This window comes from Rhinichthys klamathensis, unplaced genomic scaffold, assembly GCF_029890125.1.
Source record: "Rhinichthys klamathensis goyatoka isolate OS25496 unplaced genomic scaffold, OSU_Roscu_1.1 h1tg000731l_1, whole genome shotgun sequence".
NCBI lineage: Eukaryota > Metazoa > Chordata > Actinopteri > Cypriniformes > Leuciscidae > Rhinichthys > Rhinichthys klamathensis.
The window spans coordinates 549,249-570,097 of NW_026607144.1; the positions used below are offsets into that span (position 1 = coordinate 549,249).

At 36.7% G+C, this 20,849-nt stretch overlaps 1 protein-coding gene across 6 annotated transcripts in view; it reads left to right on the top strand.

Annotated features, from left to right (window-relative positions):
- Positions 1-4,402: 4,402 nt before the first annotated feature.
- LOC130077347 (MAP7 domain-containing protein 1-like) overlaps positions 4,403-20,849 on the top strand; it is a 43,369-nt gene continuing 26,922 nt past the window's right edge. For all 6 annotated transcript variants that reach the window (XM_056242557.1, XM_056242561.1, XM_056242559.1 and 3 more), the window contains exon 1: positions 4,403-4,747. In XM_056242557.1, the coding sequence (XP_056098532.1) occupies positions 4,681-4,747 (67 nt within the window). In that variant the 5' untranslated portion in view covers positions 4,403-4,680. The remainder of the gene's footprint in view (positions 4,748-20,849) is intronic.

A 20,849-nucleotide genomic window follows, 5' to 3' on the forward strand; every position in this document is an offset into this window, starting at 1 on the left:
TCATGAGCCCGCTCTGCGGCCTCTTTGTACATTCACTCCACGTTAGGAAATTCCCCCGGTATATCCCTGGGTTTTTCATGAGTGGATTCGTAGCGCGCACGGCGTTGGCCAGGTGTTCCCGCAGCGTAAGCTAGCTTACGCAATACGAGAGAACCTCTCGTAAGAGAACGAATCGGTTACCTAACGTAACCTCGGTTCTCTCTAGAAGAGGGAACGAGTATTGCGTTCCCGGCCGTGCTTGCGCTACTAGCGTTTCGCTTCACGCTGAAATAAATCAACATATAAGCCTGGGAGAGCGCCTTATATACACCATGGCCACGCCCATTCTGGCGGGTCATGACGCAATGAGCGCGCGGGCGCCTCTCATTGGAAGCGGGTTCAGCCCCGCTCTCCCATAGGCTTAAGCAGTTCTCTCTGAGCGAACCAATGAGCTGCTAGCTAGCCCGCTCTAGGTCTGCCGCAGAGGAACTGCGTTGTGTATGGATACAAAATTATGAAATAATTTTTTGGCTTCAATATCTCAGCAAAGATGAATCTTTCCCGCAGCGTAAGCTAGCTTACGCAATACTCGTTCCCTCTTCTAGAGAGAACCGAGGTTACGTTAGGTAACCGATTCGTTTTTGTTTGTTGAAAAAGATGATTGCACACAATTAAAGTGGAATTTGACCAGTTTTTCCTAAAAAGCACCTTTAAAGTAGTCCATCTATGAACAATATCCCAAAATATATGTGTCGTTACTTACATTTCTGTATGTTCAAATTTGGCATTTATAAAAAATATATATATTTTTGAACTGTTTGGTTTTCATCTAAAAGGGATAGTTCACCCAATTTTTGTCATCATTTACTGACCCTCACATTGTTCCAAACCTGTATGAGTTTCTTTCTTCTGTTGAACACAAAAGAAGATATTTTGAAGAATGTCGGTATAACCAGACAGTTGAGAGTAGCCATTAACTTCCATGGTATTTTTTTTTTTTACAATGAAAGTCAATGGCTACCATCAACTGTCTGTTTACCAACATTCTTCAAAATGTTGAAGAATCTAGAAATCCCTGAGCCTTGGGGCCTGTGTAGACTTTAAGATGACACGGACACATCTGAGAACAATGCAAAATGCATTTGATTGAAGTGCTTAAGGTGTTTTGAAGGAGACGTCAACAGCTTCTTTAAATTGGGCTTCTTCAAAAGCACATCCAAAAACTCCATTATACTCCTGATGCATCCCAATTCACACACACACTATGCCATTTTGTAAAATAGTGTGAGTAATGTGTTCACAATGAAAATTCAAACAATTAGAAGTGCACTTCATATACCTGGATGATGCATTTATTTAACCAGTGCACTTAATATGCACCTTTTAATTAGGCAAAGGGGGAGGAGTTATCAAGCTGTCTAAATGTATACGAGTAGAGTATATAGTGCATAGTGTACACTGTAAAAAAAAAAACGTAAAAAAACGGTAATTTTCTGGCAGCAGGGGCGCCAGAAAATGTCTGTTAAAAAACGGAAAAACACTGTCAGGAAAAAAACTGTAAAAAAACTGTAAAAAAAATGGTAATTTCTTATCCTATAATTATGGTTTATTACTGTTATTCTACACAAAATTATCTTTCATTATCTGATATAATGTTAATTTACTGACCTATTGAAGTATTAATTTCGGTTTTGTACCATTGTAATACACTGACAACCAACAACCACAGTGGTGATGAGTCACATGATCATTCAAAGCTCATTACAAGCAGCTCTTCCACAAGAGAGTTAATACTAATATATAGAAACTGCACAGTGTCATTCGCACAAACATTAAACACCATCATGGTGACACATGAAATTTTAAAAATGCAATAAACATTAGTTTAACAACATTAAATGTAACATAAAACCCTAATATACATAACTGATTAAAAAAAAACTAAGAAAACTATGAAGAAACATAGTTTTTTCAACAAAAACACATCAAATGTTAAGTGTCACGCAGAGAATTGTGGGAATGTCAATTTACGTTTTTTCACTGTAAATTAAACGAGTTGTTCTTTTTCACTTTCAAAAACTGTAAATTTAAATGTATTTTACAGTAAAATTACATTAAATGTACCATTAGATCTATCACAGTTTTTACCGTATATAGTACGGAAATACTATTATTTAACCTTAAAACTCACTTTAACACCCACATGCTTAATGATCTTCAAGGAAAACATGTTAAATGACTGCTGATTTCTGCAGTTATACCTTCTTTTCTGTGTTTTCTAATTTAACAGAAAAAAACTGTAAAATATTACGAATATTTTATGTAAAATTACACATAACCCTGTAAAAATACAGACAATTTCCTTTAAAAAAACGTAAAATTGATGTAAAACTAAAATACAAGCAATTACCTGTAAATTTAATAGTGGACCTTTAAATTACAGCAAATATCTGTAAAATAACAGGAATTCGCTGTATAATGACAAAACGGCAAATTTCTGGGGGAAAAAAAACAGGCCGTTACCTGTAAATTTACGGGGTTTTTTTACAGTGTATGTCATTTGGGAGACGACATCAGATTTGCCCTTCTTATTAGTGACGATGGTGCATGTTAGTTGTTGAGTAGATCACAAAATACCTCGGATTTTATGTCTAACCTCTTTACTATCTGTAGTTCTGCCTCTCTTAGGTTTATTAGCAGACCGCATTAGAAGAGAATTTAATGTGAAATCTTTACAAAGCACTGCACATATTATATAGAACCCATATCTACTCATAAACAAACTTGATTTAAATTTAAGATGAATCACATTTGTAAGTTTGCTTAGTGTCAGTTAAATGAATCTGTTTTCTGGTCCGGAGGTGTCCAGTAAAGACTAACCTGACCACATTCTCACCTATGACTCAACAAAGCCTGTTATCAGATATGTGCTGTTCTCCATGACAGCGAGACATAACAGATGATTTTAGGAAGAGTACGCAATGAGTGCGCGATGACGCCAGATACACATCCCCAGGGTTCTGCGCTCTACAGATCTCGATTGTTTAACTCATGACTGATTGGATCTACATTTATCTCAAAATACCCACAAGCATGCACTGAAATCAGTCTGAGAAACCTCTCCGCATGACTGCGTTGCATGCGGTTTTTGACCTCTGTGTTATTTTTTTATGTCTGCTTTGGCTGCATTCTGATGTCTGCGTGTCTTTTGTATCCATTTGACCGTTTTTGTTTTGGAAATGTTGCTGACTCACACAAATGTAAGTGGTTTAATGCAGGTCTGCTCCACTAGTCCAGTGCTGGGCATGGGTTATATCAGTGGTACCAGATGGCTGATTTACTCCGTGCTGCTATAATGGCCTGATTTCAACTCTTAAATGCTCTAGTTAAAGTATTAAATAAGACCAGCCTCACATTTGCTTACACATGACCCAATCCAGTGGGAACCGTAATGACATTTCCAGCAGTCTCAGATTGTTGTGGTCGCAGTTAAAAGGGTCTGAGGGTCTTTGATTGGTACTGTATTAACTATTATAATTTGTGTCTTGGACATGGTTCACTTTAATGCATCTTTAACTGTAGTTCTAGTAGCAACATTTTTTTTAATCAAATCCAATTTAATGTGATGTTTAATGGTTTTTTAAGGGAAATAATAATGTTATCAGTTTGCTATGACTAGTTTCAAGGCAGACCTGGTCCTTATTTAAATAAAAGTTAGTTTGAGATATAAGGCAACCTGCTTTTAATTTAAGAGCAATCTTTGTTGTTGTTTTTGGAGAACTATATAACAACTGACCTGTAGCTTTTATGTAAAAGAAGTAGGCTAAATGAGCAACACATTTATTAGGATATTTAATCATATATCATAATCCCTTTTGAAACTAATGTTTTAGACACTGCCAACTCACTCAACAACCTCTATCCAAAATTACCTATATTTTATATTTTTATTATTAGTTGCTACTTAAATTAAAATAGTAAACATTTTTATGGAACAATTGGTCAGCTAAATTCGCAAATTTATTATCTTTTTTTTTAATCTCTCTTGTAATCAAATACATTGCGTTTGCAGGCCCACTAGGTCATAGGATGATAGGATCATTATGACTTCTAAAATATGGGATACACTTCAGTTTTCCAGTGGGATGCGTTAGAGGACGTGTTTGCCTCCATCCTTCTGCCGCAGATCCAGCTTTCAGAAACCAGGGGGAGCCATGCTGAAAAAACCTTCAAACCTACCTTTTCTTTACAGCAGCTGAGAAGACTCCAGTATTTTACTTCGATAATTGAAGCAAATGAGACATATAAAACCAGATATAGTCTGTATAAACATGAGTAGCCTTTTTAAACGTGCTAACTGTGTGTCAGTGTCCCCCATGCAGGTCAATGGTGCGGTCCAGTGGACTGTCAGAGACCGTCCCGCATAGAGTGGCTGTATTCGGCTAGCGGCTGCTGTGTGGTGGGCAGGGCCCCGGACCTGGGCCCCCCTCTTCTTCTGTCTTTAGTTTTCACAGCTGAGATCACACAAATCAGTGGGAATAGCGAATTTAATCAATCATCGATCGTTTTTCTCTTTTAATAGAGCGCAACTGTTTGTTGCTGATCAGATTTAAAGGGCTACTGCATTCGGGTGTGTTCAAAACTGGGAGTTCCTCTTTTTACGCGTTTGGACCCTGTAATGGAATGACTGACTAACAAACCATGAACAAAATGGAGAACAAGGCTCTAGAGAGCAGCTTTGAAGAAAAACTGACGCTGTCAGACAAAGGTATGTACGTTAGCCTACAACTACAATTAAGAAATACGTACAAAATGTCCATGAAACCTTGGATAAACGCACGGGTTGTCAAAGGACGCTGAATATTTCAGGGGAGTCTTCATATACGCATCATTTCTGTAATTTTTTAGTGTTTATTTACTGTATGACCCTATTAATATGTTAAAGGTGGATGTTTCTGTGCCGCCTGTCATTAAGAAAACGATAAAAGTATACGGCTCAGTTGCGCGTGACCTGGATAGCGGTTATTCGCATTTCTGTGAGGAAAATTTGTCGTCTTATGTCAACGCTGTTAATTTATTTTACCTAAAATGATTCTGACAATATATTCGTCGTTTTGTTCATTTGATCCTCACTATATTTCCAGGAGATAACCATCACTTCGTTTATATTAAGAGGTTTCATATGTTTAAGCGCAGTACCGGTGTGCGCAAAAACATCCACGCGCACGTCTGTTTATCCGCTACCTGTCTATTACAGTAATTATCCAGCACCAAATGAAAGCTCACAGGTTTTTCTTTGTTATTGCCATCACCATTAACCCTCCTGCTCATCCTGATACAGCATGTGATCCTGCAATTAACAACTAGTTCTTTATCAGTATTTTTATATTTTTTGCCAGTAAAAATATCTAAACATCCTTAAAACAAGATTAAGGTATTTGTCAGTGGGGTAAGAAAAATATATTATTACTAACGTTTGTACAGTCTTATATCTATAACTTTGCTTCTCAAATAAATAATATATAGACATATACATATATATATTCATATAGGCCTAATATCTTTTAAAAAGAAGACAAAGATACTGATCGAGAAAATAGTTTTATAATAATGTTTATTAATAGAGTCTGTGTCAAATAACATCTCCAACTTGCATTTCATGCAAGATAAATTTGGATTCATTTTCTTTTACATGAAATGGAGAAAATAGTTTATAATTGTGCATTGGGTCGTATTTAAAATGGATTCTGTATAATTGTTATAGATCTGTGGTCTAAACTCATTAGGTGTGATTCGTGAACTACAGCTATTGTGTCCTTCAGCAAATCATTTAACCTCAGGTTCTTGTCATAATGCACAGTAAGCTGCTTTGAATGAAAGTGTCTTCTGAAATAGGATGCGATCCCTAAGGTTTTACTAGAGTCCTCTCTTAAATCACCTTTAGTGGCAAGGTCAGAGCTTCCTGATGTGTGTTTGCAGGTAATGCCTGTAGATCAGTGTGCGTGTGTGATGCTAAGGAAACATAGTCATTATCTCACAAGATCTTCGTTTGAGCAGCACATTCTTGTCTCTTGTTATTTTTCGCAGGTGGATTTAAAATGTAAAATTCAAAAAGGTTGCTTTGAGCTGGTATACCACATGCACACTTGTGCGGCCCTAAATTATAATAATGTACAAAAGAAGAGGATTCTCAGTAGTGTAAATGCATTCCTATGGGATGACTGTGTTAAAAAAACAGATCTCATTCTCTTCATTTTTGTCCTGGACAGTAAACTACAGCCATAGCATGATGATGAATGTGACATGTAAAGCTCTTGTAAAATGCCATTCTTAGCTCTTTAATAACCTCATTCTTTCTTTTTAAAGGACCATTCAGATCTGATATGGTTCCTCCCACATGTTGTTCTGGTATCCGTTATTCACATCCTGTGAATGTAAAGCTGATTCTAGATCAGTGGCAGCTGTATATGTCTCACTTGGGCTATTTGAGTCATAGACAGCAGTGTGGCGTTATTATTATCAGCTCTGATAGAGGCCTTGTCCTGCAGTCTGAGAGAGAGAGAATCCAGAAACATTGATTGCTTTGTAGTGAGTGTTTTGGGCACTGGACTAAGACTCTTCAAAACTGAACTTGTTCAAAGGGACAGTTTCCCCATCACAGATGAGACAGTACGGCTCTCTCTACAAAGACTGAAAGGTTTTCTCTCTCACACACTGGAAGACATTTTCTGTACTCTGCTCATAGGGATACGAGAAAGGACTTTATTTTGTTCTGTTATATATTTTATCTTTGCTGTCTTGCAATAAAAAACAACCTTATGCCTGAGCCTTATGCCTTACGAGATCATTTAGGTTATAAAACGTATTGTATTTATAATTAAATGTATACAATTTGAATAGGTAATAGGCACATGCACAAAATCTCCATGTAACCATATAGAAACTCAAGTGTACAGCTGAAATGTCTCTTGAGAAAGTGAAGAAACTTTATTTTTAAGAGTAAGCCCAGTTGAGAACATTTGTGAGGTTTATTTCCTGTGGGATGGAGTTGCTGTTCAAGCTGAAGGCTTTTGTCTGTGTTAGTAATGAATGACGTGGATATTCTCATTCTCAGACACTCAGAGCCAATGACAAAATATTTCCAGCTTTCTTTCCCCCAAGAGGTCTTGGAGGGTTGGAAATTTCAATATCTGGCCAAAGTGGCCAGCTCAGCAGACTGCACATGATTCTTGCGACAGGTTTCATACATAGAATTTCATAACAATATACCCAACATACTATAACAAAAAAAAAGGCATGCTTTAAAATCATTTTCTGTGTCTACAGCAAAACTCACAGTTTAAATAATCTAAATTGCCAAATCATACCAATTGTTGTCATAACCAAAATTTTCCATGATAAATATAGATCCAAAAAAATGACTTCTGCTTTCAGTGGAAAATATCCTTTGTGGCATATCCACATTTTGTAAGATTTTATGTTGAGTACATCATGGTAGTAAGTAAGTGTGTTGTTTTCCAACATAATGTTGATATACAAGTAGACCAAGTAATGGGGATGACTTCTATTTCTGGAGGTATCTTTGGCAAGAGCTGCTTGTCATAACCGTGTGGGAAGACGGAAAAGGAAAGGGAGGAGGAAGGAATAGAGAGAGGAGGGAAGCAGCAGCATGGAAGGATTTCATTTGAATGTGAGATGTTTGTTTCCAGGGGCTTGAATCTGAAGTTTTATGTGGGCGGAAGAGCAACAAGATGAGACAAAAACTAGAGAGAGTTATCTGCCCGGAAACAGCTTGGATTGTAGTGCTATAAACGACAGTCTATGTGTTCTAATATTATTTATTTGCTGAATTTGCAAGACTTTTATGAGATGGCAACCATTCAGACCATCTTACCAAACAGATACGCATTGTTATTATCCTCAGTCTTTAAATTTTTTTTTGACTGTTCATTGTAAGTTCTGCAGATCAGTATTTTGGTTTCTGGTTTCTTCAATGCATTAGATCAATACATTTTCAGTGTTTTGTACAATATTTCATGGTTAAAAGGTTAGTTCACCCAAAAAATGAAAATTATGTCATCAATTATTCACCCCAGTGCCGATCCTAGACTTCTGGGGGCCCTAAGCCAAATTTTAAGGGGCCCCTGTCAGTGCATTTATAAAAAAAAAAAAACGAAATGACCCCCAATCTGTTCTTTCAGAGCAGTTTCATTGTCAACAAACAACAGCGAGTTGAAACAGTAACTCAAACAATAGGACAAATACAATATAAAAATTAAATGAAACTAAAAATAATAGTGTACAATACAGATATTGAAAAAATAATCAAATGTAAAAAGAAACCACTGCATAGTCTTCACAGTTTGGATTGAGTCTTATTAAAGTTATTCAGTGAACAGCAGTGAATGATTATATCATTTTCTTTTGTTGTTTTATTATAAATAAATGACAGACAGCAGCAGTAAGATGCACAGATCTAATATAAGCTTGACAAGGATTCAATTTGGACATAAATGTTAAAGTGAAAACTGCCCAAGATGAACATTCTTTCATATGTTTTTTAAATGTTTTTTTATTTAATGTTTTTTGTCCAGTTAAGTGAACGCCTGAAGCTCGAAGTAGACTATACTTGTCCATGTTTTGCTCCATCTCAGAGCTTGTGCACAGAAAGCCTACTTCGCAACTCAATATGATTGTAACTCTTTTTTTTTTTTTTTGTATCGTGCAAGTCTGGCAGGAGACTGTATATTACAACAGCCTCGTTACATGATCTGACTTATTTGTATATTAAGGCTTTAAAGTAAAGGTACGGAATGCGGCAAAATGTTTTCATAATCATTGGAAGCCAAAATCAAAAACAAAACTAAAACTCTATTAATCACACAGCCCTATGCATCAAATCTGTTTGAGCAAGACTTGCAACTGGGACAACTTGCGTACTTTGCTTATAGGGAGGACCTTTATTTGTGTTACGAAAAAAAAGAAAAAAAAAGTCTTACGGGTTTGGAACGACATTACTTTTGGGTGAAATATCCCTTTAATTAGAAGTTATCCATATAGTTATCCTCAGAGACGTACAAAGATTTGAGTTGTCAAACGAGAGATGTTTCTCGAGTCCAATTTTTGCATTCTGCTTTAGTTTTATACAACCATTGGAAGTTTAGGAAATGCACATCCGGCTCTATTTGGACACTAGATGCCCTGGATGTCCTTCTTTCCTCTTAGAACATCAATAACATACTTTTCAATGACCTCTTAATAACCTTAAGCAGCAATAGGCAGACAATGAAGTCATTTTAACATGGAGATACACCATAATTTGGCAGTTCTTTCCACTCCGTGCTCTGTTTACCCTAAAGCTCATAATGATGATGTGAACTGATGTTTTAGATCTCGGAGCCATTTCTTTTTAAAAACTGACAGTGTGCACTATGAAATTGGAGATTAATCGTCTTAATAATGTGCAGTTCTGCTTCAATGATGAGGTGTGGCGTCTGCAGAGTCGTGGAAGTCAGGATCATGTTTTTGTTGGCAAAACTGTTTTGTCGCAGAAGCTGAAATGTAAACAAAGTGAGAATTTGTGTGATTAGATCAAGTCTTCACTGTTGCACAATGACTTCTCTCGGCGGCAGGAAAACAGGGGAAATCTGTCTCCGTCTTGCGTAAGCGGGGCGTGTGAATTCCTTTTCAGTCAGAACATGAGAAAACAGGATCTCCTCAAGGACACAAGATTTGAAATGAACCGGAATAAATATGTGTTTACCAACACAGAGATCTGAAAATGAGGTCAAACTTTGAATAATTTCTGAATAATGCATTTCATTGTTGGTGTGCTGAGAGAATGTTTGTAAACGGTGGTTATGTATGCTAATTTATGCAGAAATGCAGTCATTTTTTCTGTAATTAGAAACAACGTTACATGCCCAGAGTCTTGTTTCCATTATATTCAAGCTTGTGGCATTCTAGCAAACTTTACTCAGCACTTTCAGTATAGTACATTGGTTTGATTTCTTTCATCCTTTCAGACCAAAAGGGATTTTCAGATTTCTGTAAGCACATTAAGCGATCTCCTAAACTTCTACAGAATAGTGGAGAATGTAAAAGTTTTGCGGGTTTTCAAAGCTTTCTTTTGCTCTGTAAATCCTCTGACATAGTGTTTTCTTTGTTGAAGTGAACTTTTAGAGTTTACTCCAATGGTCCGTGGGCTCTGTTTATTTTTTGACGCCTTGTCTACAGGGTTGGTGGTCTCTATGTAGAATCAACAAGTGTGGTTGTTGAGACTTTGGTGTGCCTGGAGTCCTGGACTATAAAACAAGTGGTCGCACTTTTAAAATATTTCTTTTTCTGATTATAGTGTCCAACAGTATTTTACTGTAATGAAAAAATAAGCCATTACAGGTTGTGCTTAAAAGGTGATTTTACCAGAGTTTAGTTTTGTTTGGAAAAGCACAATGCCTAAAACCCCCTTAACTGTGGGAATATCGAATGTATTTAATGTTATAATATTGGTTTCTTTGTATATATATATATATTTCATTGTGATGTTTATTTTATTCATTTTAAGTAACAGCCATAATTGTTTAGATTTACAATTTATTTGCATTATTTAAATATAAAGTATTTGATGTAAATGAAGCGACATTCAGTGTATGTAAATAGGGTTAGAAAAATGTGTTCTACACTTATAAATAAAATTTGTGACATCAATGGTTCCATGAAGAACCTTTAACATCCACAGAACCTTTCCATTCCGCAAAAGGCTCTTTAAAGTGGAAATAGGTTCTTAGTTTATTAGATTATAGATTATTATGATGTTCTTCACACTAAAAAAATGGTTCTTTCAAAAAAATGTTCACTGAAAGGTTCTTTGGTGAACCGAAAATGGTTATTTTATTGCATTGCTGCAAAGTGTAATAAGGTTTTTTTAAAAAGAGAGCTTCTGAAAATACATTTTAAAAGTTTTATTTCTGACTGTGGTTTGTATATGTTGAACACAGTGTGTGTTAGAGTCAGATGCTGTTGTTTAGTGTATGTTAGTCTGTTGGCATGAACTTTGTCTGTTGCACATATGAAGTCTCAACCGGTTCACCAGCAGCTGTAGCCATCAGTGAGTCTTTGACAAGAGACATGAGTGTTTAAAAAGAGAAAACATTCGTTAGCATGTGCTTGTGTGTGTGTGTGTGTTCACACACCCCGTCCGTCGCCTGTCCCGCTCCAGTGTGGTCACAGAACTGGCCTACTAATATTAGCGCCACAGCTGCACAAGTGCTCAATAATGCTCATCATCATTGCCACATAACACTGATCTAGAAACAGCATTGCCACACCTTTTAAAGTGTTTCAGCAGTCGTAATACAATCTAAAACAAATGCTCTATGCAACTGCTAAGAGACACGTCTATTATGATGTGGTGGGAGAGAGTCTACAGCATGTGTCGTGATCTCAGAAGGCGTTTCCTGCTGGGAATGAGTCACATGACTCCGAATTTCTTGGGTTGTTTCCCTGATGTTCTCACATCTGCTTCTGGTGACCTTCAAAACGATTCTTATGCCGCCACAGCATGTGCAGAAGGAAAGCTGATTAACACTTTCCCCCAAGTGTGTGTGAATACACGCAGGTATTTATAGACACGGTCATATGATGAATGTAATATTAGCTGCTCTTCACAGAACGCTGCCTGATCTTCTGTTTGTATGTTTTAAATATCGAGTCATGGTGGCCTGGGTAGCCGTCGGTGTCATTTCCGCTTTCATCTTGGCTCGGAAGAGACAGGTTGTCCGTCCTCCATTAAATGACCTCAGCATCAAGTGGCTCCTAATGGAAGGAGTGTGCGGGAATTACAGGGGCATTTCCTCCTAAACACTTCGCTTTTTGCTCTGTTTGGCTGCATTTAGACAATTGCTTTTTATTTAGCAGGTACTTTACTCTAAAAGCAGATTACAGTGCTCTAATTGCAGGGTGCACCTGGAGTAATTTGACCTTTCTGAAGCGGTTTGCTCAAGGTGATAATGTGTATTGTTCGTATTATTCATTCTCTTGTTTACAGAATCAAAACACTAGACGTCCAGAGATCTAACCGTCTGATTCATAGTCCTTTTCACTGGTTTTCATAATTATGATTTTCAATAGCCCTATTATACTGTGGTATGTCAGAGAGCATTTAGTCCTGACACTTTTGCCAGGATCAGCTGTTATGACAGGCAGCATCAGTTTGCTCTGTTTTACATATTTATATCTGTCCTCTTCTGCTTCAGTGCACACAGAGACTGCTAGACATGAAACGGACAATCCCAGATATACCCTTCTCTACACCCCTGTTGTACGGTTTCAAATTTTTTTGAATGAATTTAAACATTGCACAGAGTATGATTTGGGGCACGATTTTGCTCTGGACTAATTTCAGGTAACATGAATTTTGTCATTGGGAAAATTCTGCTGTAAAAAAAAAAGAAAAAGGATAATAGCTTGTATAAAGCCAGTATCACATAATATTATTAATTTCACCTCTTTGGTCTATATATTTTAATTATTATTTCCATGTTTTGATTATCCTTAAAATGAAAATTATACAGTTTTTCTTTTATTATCTTTTTGAATACACTACTTTTCAAAAGTTTGATTTGTTTTAAGACAAAATGAATTATTTTATTCAGCAAGGATGTATTCAATCGATCAAAAGTGACAGTAAAGACATTTATAATGTAACTTAATATTTCTTTTTTTTCAATAAATGCTGTTCTTTTGAGCTTTCTATGTATCAAAGAATCATCACGGTTTCGACTAAAAAATTAAGCAGCACAACTGTTTTCAACATTGATAATAATAATAATAAATATTTCTTGAGCAGCAAAATCATCATATTAGAATGATTTCTGAAGGATCATGTGACACTGAAGACTGGAGTAATGATGCACAGCTCTTTAAAATAATGAACCCTTGCGCATGGGATTTTTAAGGGGTCGTTCTATCCTTTTTATTTCTCAGAAGTCCACTTGGAATTTTTGTGAAGTTTTACTTAATATTGTAATTGTATTATGTTGGACTTAACAGACAGACAACTTTATTCTGTGTGATAACATGCACTGATAAATTATGCATGTAGCCGTCCTGTAGAGCACAGTAACAGTAGAGCATGGCACTAGCAATGCCAAGGTTATGGGTTTGATTCCCATGGAATGCATGAATTGAAAAAAAATATATTTCTTAGTTGCAATGTAAGTTACTTTGGATAAAAGTGTCTGCCAAATGCATATAAGCAGTAAGTTCAGAAACATGTATTAAGAAAGTAAACCTGTTGATATTTCATGGCTATGCTGCTGAAGGCAGCTGCCAAAACATGTGGACGGATAGATGTGGGTCACTGCACATATAAACATAGTCACTGTGCCGACATCCTTCACCTTCATAAGACATCCTTTATGTCTACACACATAAACGCACAGTTTAAGCATGCATATATACATCTGGATGCTCTTTCCATTAAACCACTCAAGGGCAGCTTTAATATAGAAGGATAAAAATCACTTAAAGCGGCTTATCTTATTTTTACTGATCTGAGGTCAAAGGCTTTTGGACATTTGCTAAAAAAAAAAAAAAAAAAAACGCCATAAAAAACACAAAGAACTGTTGAAAAATGGCATATTCTGACATAAAACACAATGTCTTTTGAATATCATTGTGCCCTGAATGAGTTGAAGTGTTTATTGATGCTGATTATTTCTAGATGATTGATCTTGATAATCTCACACACCAAACAAACACGAAGCGTCTCAGTTGGAGACCAATTAGCAAATGATGCCAAACTATAACGCTTACGGGTGTCGCGGTTTAAAACGCTTGCCGTTGTTCTGTTTGTTGTGTCTGTGATCGGGGAAACCGTTCAGGCCATGTGGTTCTTGTTGTTGGATTGAGAATAATTTAGTTTTGTGCCATGAGCTGTCTAATTTGAAGAACACCTTCAGTCTTGCCCTATATCTCACAGTCATATATCAAGATATTGGCCGTTTCTGAGTTTCCATTTATGCAAGTGTCTGACTTCACTGAGGGGGAGGGATGCAGAGGGTTGTTCAAATATTAATAGTGTTTGGATGATTCCAGCACTCTGTGTGTGTGTGTGTGTGTGTGTGTGTGTGTGTGTGTGTGTGTGTGTGTGTGTGTGTGTGTGTGTGTGTGTGTGTGTGTGTGTGTGTGTGTGTGTGTGTGTGTGTGTGTGTGTGTGTGTGTGCAGATGTGGGTAACCCAGTTTATCCGGCATGTTGATCTGCGAGACAGATTGTTGCCACTCCACTGGATGCTTCAGAAGAACCCCAATAGAAACATGTAATTCTGTTGCTGTTCTGTTTCGTATTTCTAGTGCTGTGAATGTTTTTACTTGCATTGCTTTTGAAGTTATCTTCAATTTTATTGCTTAGCCTCATCAAATGACAAAGCTAAATACATGTTCAGTTTTAGACATGTAGAAACAGGTGTTATGGTTTAGGTAGCAGTGATTTGCTGCAGAGTTTCTTCTTTATTCTTTAAAGTAGACAGTCTGTTTTTGTATCAGGGCTACTGAAACGCTGAGATCTTTAGGATGTCATATTCCAGCTTTGTTTGAAACATCAAATATACACATTTTCTGTTGTTTATTCCTGTATCAGAAGTATAACTGGGTTATTCTCAGGAAATGGTGCTATTTGTTCCTGAAATGTTCAGGAAGATTATTCATAAACATTTATCAGTAAATTCTTAGTATTCAATTATGTTATTTAAGCTTGTAATTTGAATAGATAATGGAGTCAATTCTGGTAGTATCACTTTGTGTGTCTTGTTGTAATTGAAACATATTAATAACCTACCCTTCAAAAGTTAGGGGTTTGTAAGTTTTTTGTAATGTTTTTGTCTCTTCTGCTCACTAAGACTGCATTTACTTGATAAAAAATGCAGTAAAAACAGTAATATTGTGAAATATTATTACAATTTAAAATAACTGTTTTCTATTTGAATATATTTTAAAATGTAATTTGTTTCTGTGATGCAAATCTGAATTTTCAGCATCATTACTCCAGTTTTCACATGATCCTTCAGAAATCATAATAATATAATAATTTTTCAAACATTTCGTATTATTACCAATGTTGAAAACAGTTGTGGTGCTTAATATCTTTTGTGTAAACCGTGGTACAAATGTTTTTTCAGGATACTTTGATGAATATAAAGTTCAAAGGAACAGCATTTATTTGAAATATAAGTATTTTCTAGCATTATAAATGTCTTCAAATATATGCAATATTAGTAAAAAATATTAATTTCTTAGAAAAAGTGTATAACATTTTTTGTGTGTTAGACCCCCCCCCCCCCAAAAGAGTCTAACAGGGCAGATATGTGTTAGCTTTGTCACTGTGACACAAATAAGCAAAAATGACAGTGTTTCCTGAGAATGATCCATGTGGAAGCACTGAAATGAAGTTTATCAGCTGCAGGACACGTACAATTAAATTATTAGCAACCAGTCTTAGCGGCATTTTTAAGTGTAAACAGTAGAAGAAATATTCTGTGTCTCTCTGTCCTTGTTTAGCTCCACCGCTGCTCTCTGACGGTCGTGTGCCATGTTGTTCTCTGTTGCCATCCACACAGACAGTAGAGACGCATGCCACAGATGCCTGAGGTCCGGCTGACCCAGATCCACTGAGCCTTGTGCTCTTCCCTCTGCCATGGACGGGCCGCTGACCCACTTCACACCATTGTGTCTGTAAAGCCCTTCACACTAGTGCAAAAAACACAGAACTGTGTGCTTTTACAGCGGTGAATTTGAGGGTTTTCAGAGATAACCACGTGGAGGAAAGGAAAAAAACAGGAATATGATCTTGTTAATGTGCCAATTCTTTCCTCTAGATTGGAGTGAGATTAAGAGCAAATGGTAGCCTGGTTAAAACCAGACCATTCTCAGTTGTAACTGAGTTATGGTCTGGCAAAGCGTCATAGACAAATCATTTCCAGAGGGGCGTCACCAACGGACGTCGCGGATAGACCTAAACCCAATCAGAGCGATGAAGGAGATGACGTATGCAAAGCGGCAGAAACATCTCCGAGTGTTGTTCTTTGCTCGGTTTTTAACAAAAAGGAAACGTTCAAATCGCTTAAAACAGACGCGATAGCTGATTCGAACGAGTGATGTTCGACGGCGGCATCCATCTTTGTAATGTAGGCTACAAAATCTGCTTCAAAATCCCAGCGCTGTCGTCATCGTGTAAAGCCCGCCCCAACGTTTCTGATTGGTGCCTCGATTTCGACGGATTGGAAATGGGCTTGAATGAGCTCTTTGCCAGACTAACTTTCAGAGCAAATCTAAATTTGGCGGAAGTTGTCTGGGTTTACCCAGGCTAAGCAAATGGATGACTTCACTAGAGTTTCTGAAGAGATCTCAAATTGTGCCCAGTTTTGCTTGATTTTAAGATCGCAAACATTTTTCATAACTTTAAGAATAAATCGTCTGAGTTATGCATTTTATAACCCTATTTAATTAGTTGTCTAATTTAAATTTTTATTCTCCTATGGAATTTTAGGAGAAACGTCTCACGAAATTGACAGAACCAAAAATACGTTTATGAATTCTTGCACCTAATACAAGTCAACACCATTATGACTAAAAGTTTAAATATTTTGTGGTGCCTGTTTAGAAAATGTCTGCTTTTAGTTTTCAGACTTGTGCTTTTTGTCTGGTGGAATAAAATGAATAAATAGAGAACGCACGGGTGGCACGCTAGTAACAGGCTAGCGAATTGGCGTGTTGTACCAATAACGATTTAGATAGAAGCTAGCGATGTAAGGTTAATGTGAGATGTTGAGTAAGCTATTTTTATCAGTATAAACAACAAGGAATGATAGTAAATAATGATTCAAAACAGAAAGATATACGAAGCTTACAGACGAAAACCAACTCAACAGAGGCAGACAGGAGCAATCATAAAGTTAAAAACTTTATTTAAATTAACAAAAATGTTTTTAATAGTTTTATAGTTAACAATAATAACCTTGCCACCTACTTATAGCAACACACAACCAATCCAATTTAGCAACAACTTAGCAACTGCATAGCAACACCCTAGCAACCACCCACAGCACCCTATCATGGTGGTGAGTTTAGCATGAAAAGTATAGTTTTCTCTCATTGCATTCACTTATATGTCTACTATATATTTTTTTTAAATATTTTTAAAGAGTTTTAGCTCCTTTTATGGCTGATGAGGGATTGTGGGGTCTATTTTTACTGTGAGCTAGAGGTGAAACTCGATCGGGCTGCAGTGGACCTGACAGATCAGTGTCTGCCCGTCACATGAACTTTTATACTCATACGCAGGTGTGTGTGTGTGTGTGTTTATCTCACTCCGGTCAGGTCTGCTGAGTGATGCCCTCTGCTGTGACTAAAGGACTGCTAAACACCAAATGTATTGCAACACAAAGCCAGTTAGGTCAGGGAGATCTTTCTCTTTTTTGCCACAAATGCCAGACCTCTCGTCACTGTAGTGAGGTTTTCCTTTGCTGCGTCTCAGAAGATCTGCCCAGACACGTCCCGAACCCTTTGTATGCTTTAGTCTCGGGTTTTACTACTGTTTTTATCTCTTTGTCCCTCTGCCCAAACATTGTCTCATCCCTGGATCACATGCAATGTTTTTCTTTCTCTTTCAAGCTCACAAACTTTGGTATCAACCTCTTTCCTGCATTTTCCCCCAGTGCATCTTGTGAAGTTTCGTATGTGTTACTGTTGCCATGCTGATAGGAATAAGAGAACATGAACCATTATAATTAGCACATTTTAATTATTATACCACTGTGCTGTTGAACTGGCCACCTCAGGTTGTACATTAATTTGTTTTCAATAATTCAACGATCTTTCATTTATTGTTTTTTTATACATTATATCATACCCCAACTTTTACTATACAATTAAATTTAAGTTAAAAAAATTTCCCATTGTATATTATAATTCTGATAACCATTTTTTAAGTTTACTGAGCCACCAAGACGAATCAAAGGGGAAAATTTTACTTAAAATAAACTTCTCCCTTAGTTTTCCTAACAGTACAATCAAATTTTTTTTTTTTTTTTTTTTTCAGATAAAGTTTTATTAAAAAGTTGTATTATTTATTCAAATTTTATTATTATTATTATTTGAATTTTGCTAAATGTTTAAAATTACAAAATTACAGTACTAATATTTATTGCTAATATTTTTTAATGTCTTGATTTTCAAATATATAACCATTGAGCTTTCTTTTTTTTTGCGACAAACCATTGGTGAGCCCTAAAGGATTTTTTTTTGTTTTTGTTTTACATTTATTTAAAATTTATTTCAATTAATCATGCAGCCTCAACTAACAGTTTAAAGACCATTCTGCCCCCCAAAAAGATTTCATGTCCCCATGTTACCCACTTTTGGTGTACTTTAATACATGGTAGGTATTTGCGCTCATTCTCTGGAAGTCGTGACACATCATTGGAAATCATAACTAAAGAGGCTGCACTAGTTTTCATGAGGAAGATTTGAACTTTTGACTTTGGCGATCAGTAGGCGTCCTGAAAGATTTCCCGAAACATTAAATCTCCGTCCTAAATTTGCCGTATTTTTCTGATAACAAATCAGTGTCTGCTTATGGTATCTCACATCTAACATGCTTTATGTACCAGCCTAATTGCTTCTGTGAAGTACTAATTAATTCCATCTCCAAATTAGAGTAATTTAGCATCTGATTAGTGTGAGCGTATCTGTTTCTAAGCAGAAGAAAAATGGCACACTTTCTGTGTCTTTCCTGGGACAGATGGCGTTTCTTTGTTAACGCAGACAGTGTCCCCTGGTCTCGATGGTGAAACTTTGCCCTGCTCCTAACCTTTACAGACTGAACATGGGAACTTGACTCCCTCTAAAAAGAGCACGGAGGGGAAGCTGGCACTTATCATTGGACTTTGATGTGTGGCTAAATGTTTGTAAAGGGTCGAATTGCTAACAGCGCACTTTATTTCATGGCATATGTTTTACTCTGAGTTATTAACAGTAGCAAAGCTCAGCGATTGTCTCTTTCCACTTCTGAACTGCAGTTGCTTCTGTAGGCAGTCAAGCTTTTTGTCTTCCTGTCATGAGGTCTGCCCTAAGAAGACGACAGCTGCAAAGTCAAAGACACAAAACTCATCGACCTCAGAAACACAGACGTGTCCTCTAATCGAAACAGGATGTTTAGGTCCTCGCTGACTTCATGTTTACCCTGTGAGGTCAGAGGTCAAGATGCTAGTCAACTGTTTAACATTTAAATAATGATTTTGGACTTGGTGTGACACAATAGATATGATTGACAGAAGGTCAGCGGTCAATTTTTAAGTAGCTATTTAACATTTTTTGGTGTTTTGGGGATAGGACAATATAGAGTAGACAGGAAGTAGGAGAGAGAATGGGACGCGATCAGGAAAGGCCCACTAGCCCGTACTCGAACTTGGGACACCCAAAGCTTGTCTGAGTGCTGGCCACAAGCTAGCTTTGACTACAATATATTTTTTTCATGTAGTAAATTTTAATTTGCATATCTAAATCTTTAATTTAATTTGCATAATTAATCTTGCATATCTTTCAAGTTATTTATTAATAACGTTTTTGTGAACGATTCCTGATCAGTTCTGGTATTCAATGTTTACTTTTTATGATCCAACATTTTTTCTTGTTGAAAATCCATTTCCACTTGGAAATATGTCACAAAAATGGTTTTACTTGCTACTTGCAGTTCTTCCTCATGGGAAACCCTGATATAAGCTATTATTTTGGTGTGGCGTAAAGATTAGACATTGAACATGATTAGTATTGGGGCAAGCTACTTTTAAAAGTAATGCATTACAATATTCCATTACTATACCTAAAAAAGTAACTAACTTAGTTACTTTTATGAATGCGTTAACTTTTGTCTTACTTTTCTCCCCTGGACTGGGCTTGTGCAAATTCACGCCTGTACAGTAGAAGGACGCAGCTCGAACAAACCATTCAGCTGTGCTACCTTTCATGGCAGAAGAATAGGACACAGAATAGTTGTTTTTGTGCGAGTGAGATGAGTAAATGCATGCTCACACTTAGTCTAGATCCAATATGTGCACACAACACCTCTGCATTTACTCCCGATTTCTCTCAACATGGGGACAGGATAGGTGTCAGTCAATAAATAGGAAAACAAAGTAACTTTTGTTTCTTATTTTAAAAAGTAACTGATATTTTGTTGTAAATTTAAAAGTAATGTGTTACTTTAAAGGGTTAGTTCACCCCAAAATGAAAATTCTGTCAGTAATTACTCACCCTCATGTTGTTCAAACCCCGTAAGACTTTCGTTCATCTTCGGAACACAAATTAAGATATTTTTTATTAAATCTGAGAGCTGGATCACTCCTCCATAGGCTTCTTAAGGGATCGAAACTGGCCGACCCAAAAGTTATGAAAGACATCGTTAAAATAGTCCGAGTGACTACAGTGGCTCAACCTTAAGTTTATCAAGCGACGAGAATACTTTTTGTGCGCAAAAAAACAAACAAAAATAACGACTTTATTCAACTATTCATTTCCTTCTCTGTGGGCCTCGAGATTTCACGTAGTGTAACTGCGCAGCGCTTCTGTGTTGTAAGTTTTATGCTTTTTAAAATGGTTTCTTCATGTACCCATAATTCAGCCGTGTTACAAATGAAAAGGAGTTTTTAGCAATAACTTTTTTGCTACATATACTGTCTGTTTGAAACCGAGATGAAGCTGTTGACTCGAGACACACCAGCTCTTTAATTGCCCTTCAAATATCCTCTCCAGAGGGTCTCACTGCGCCAGCGGACCTTCAACATGTCTGAAACTCTTTTCTGCATCTGATATGAAG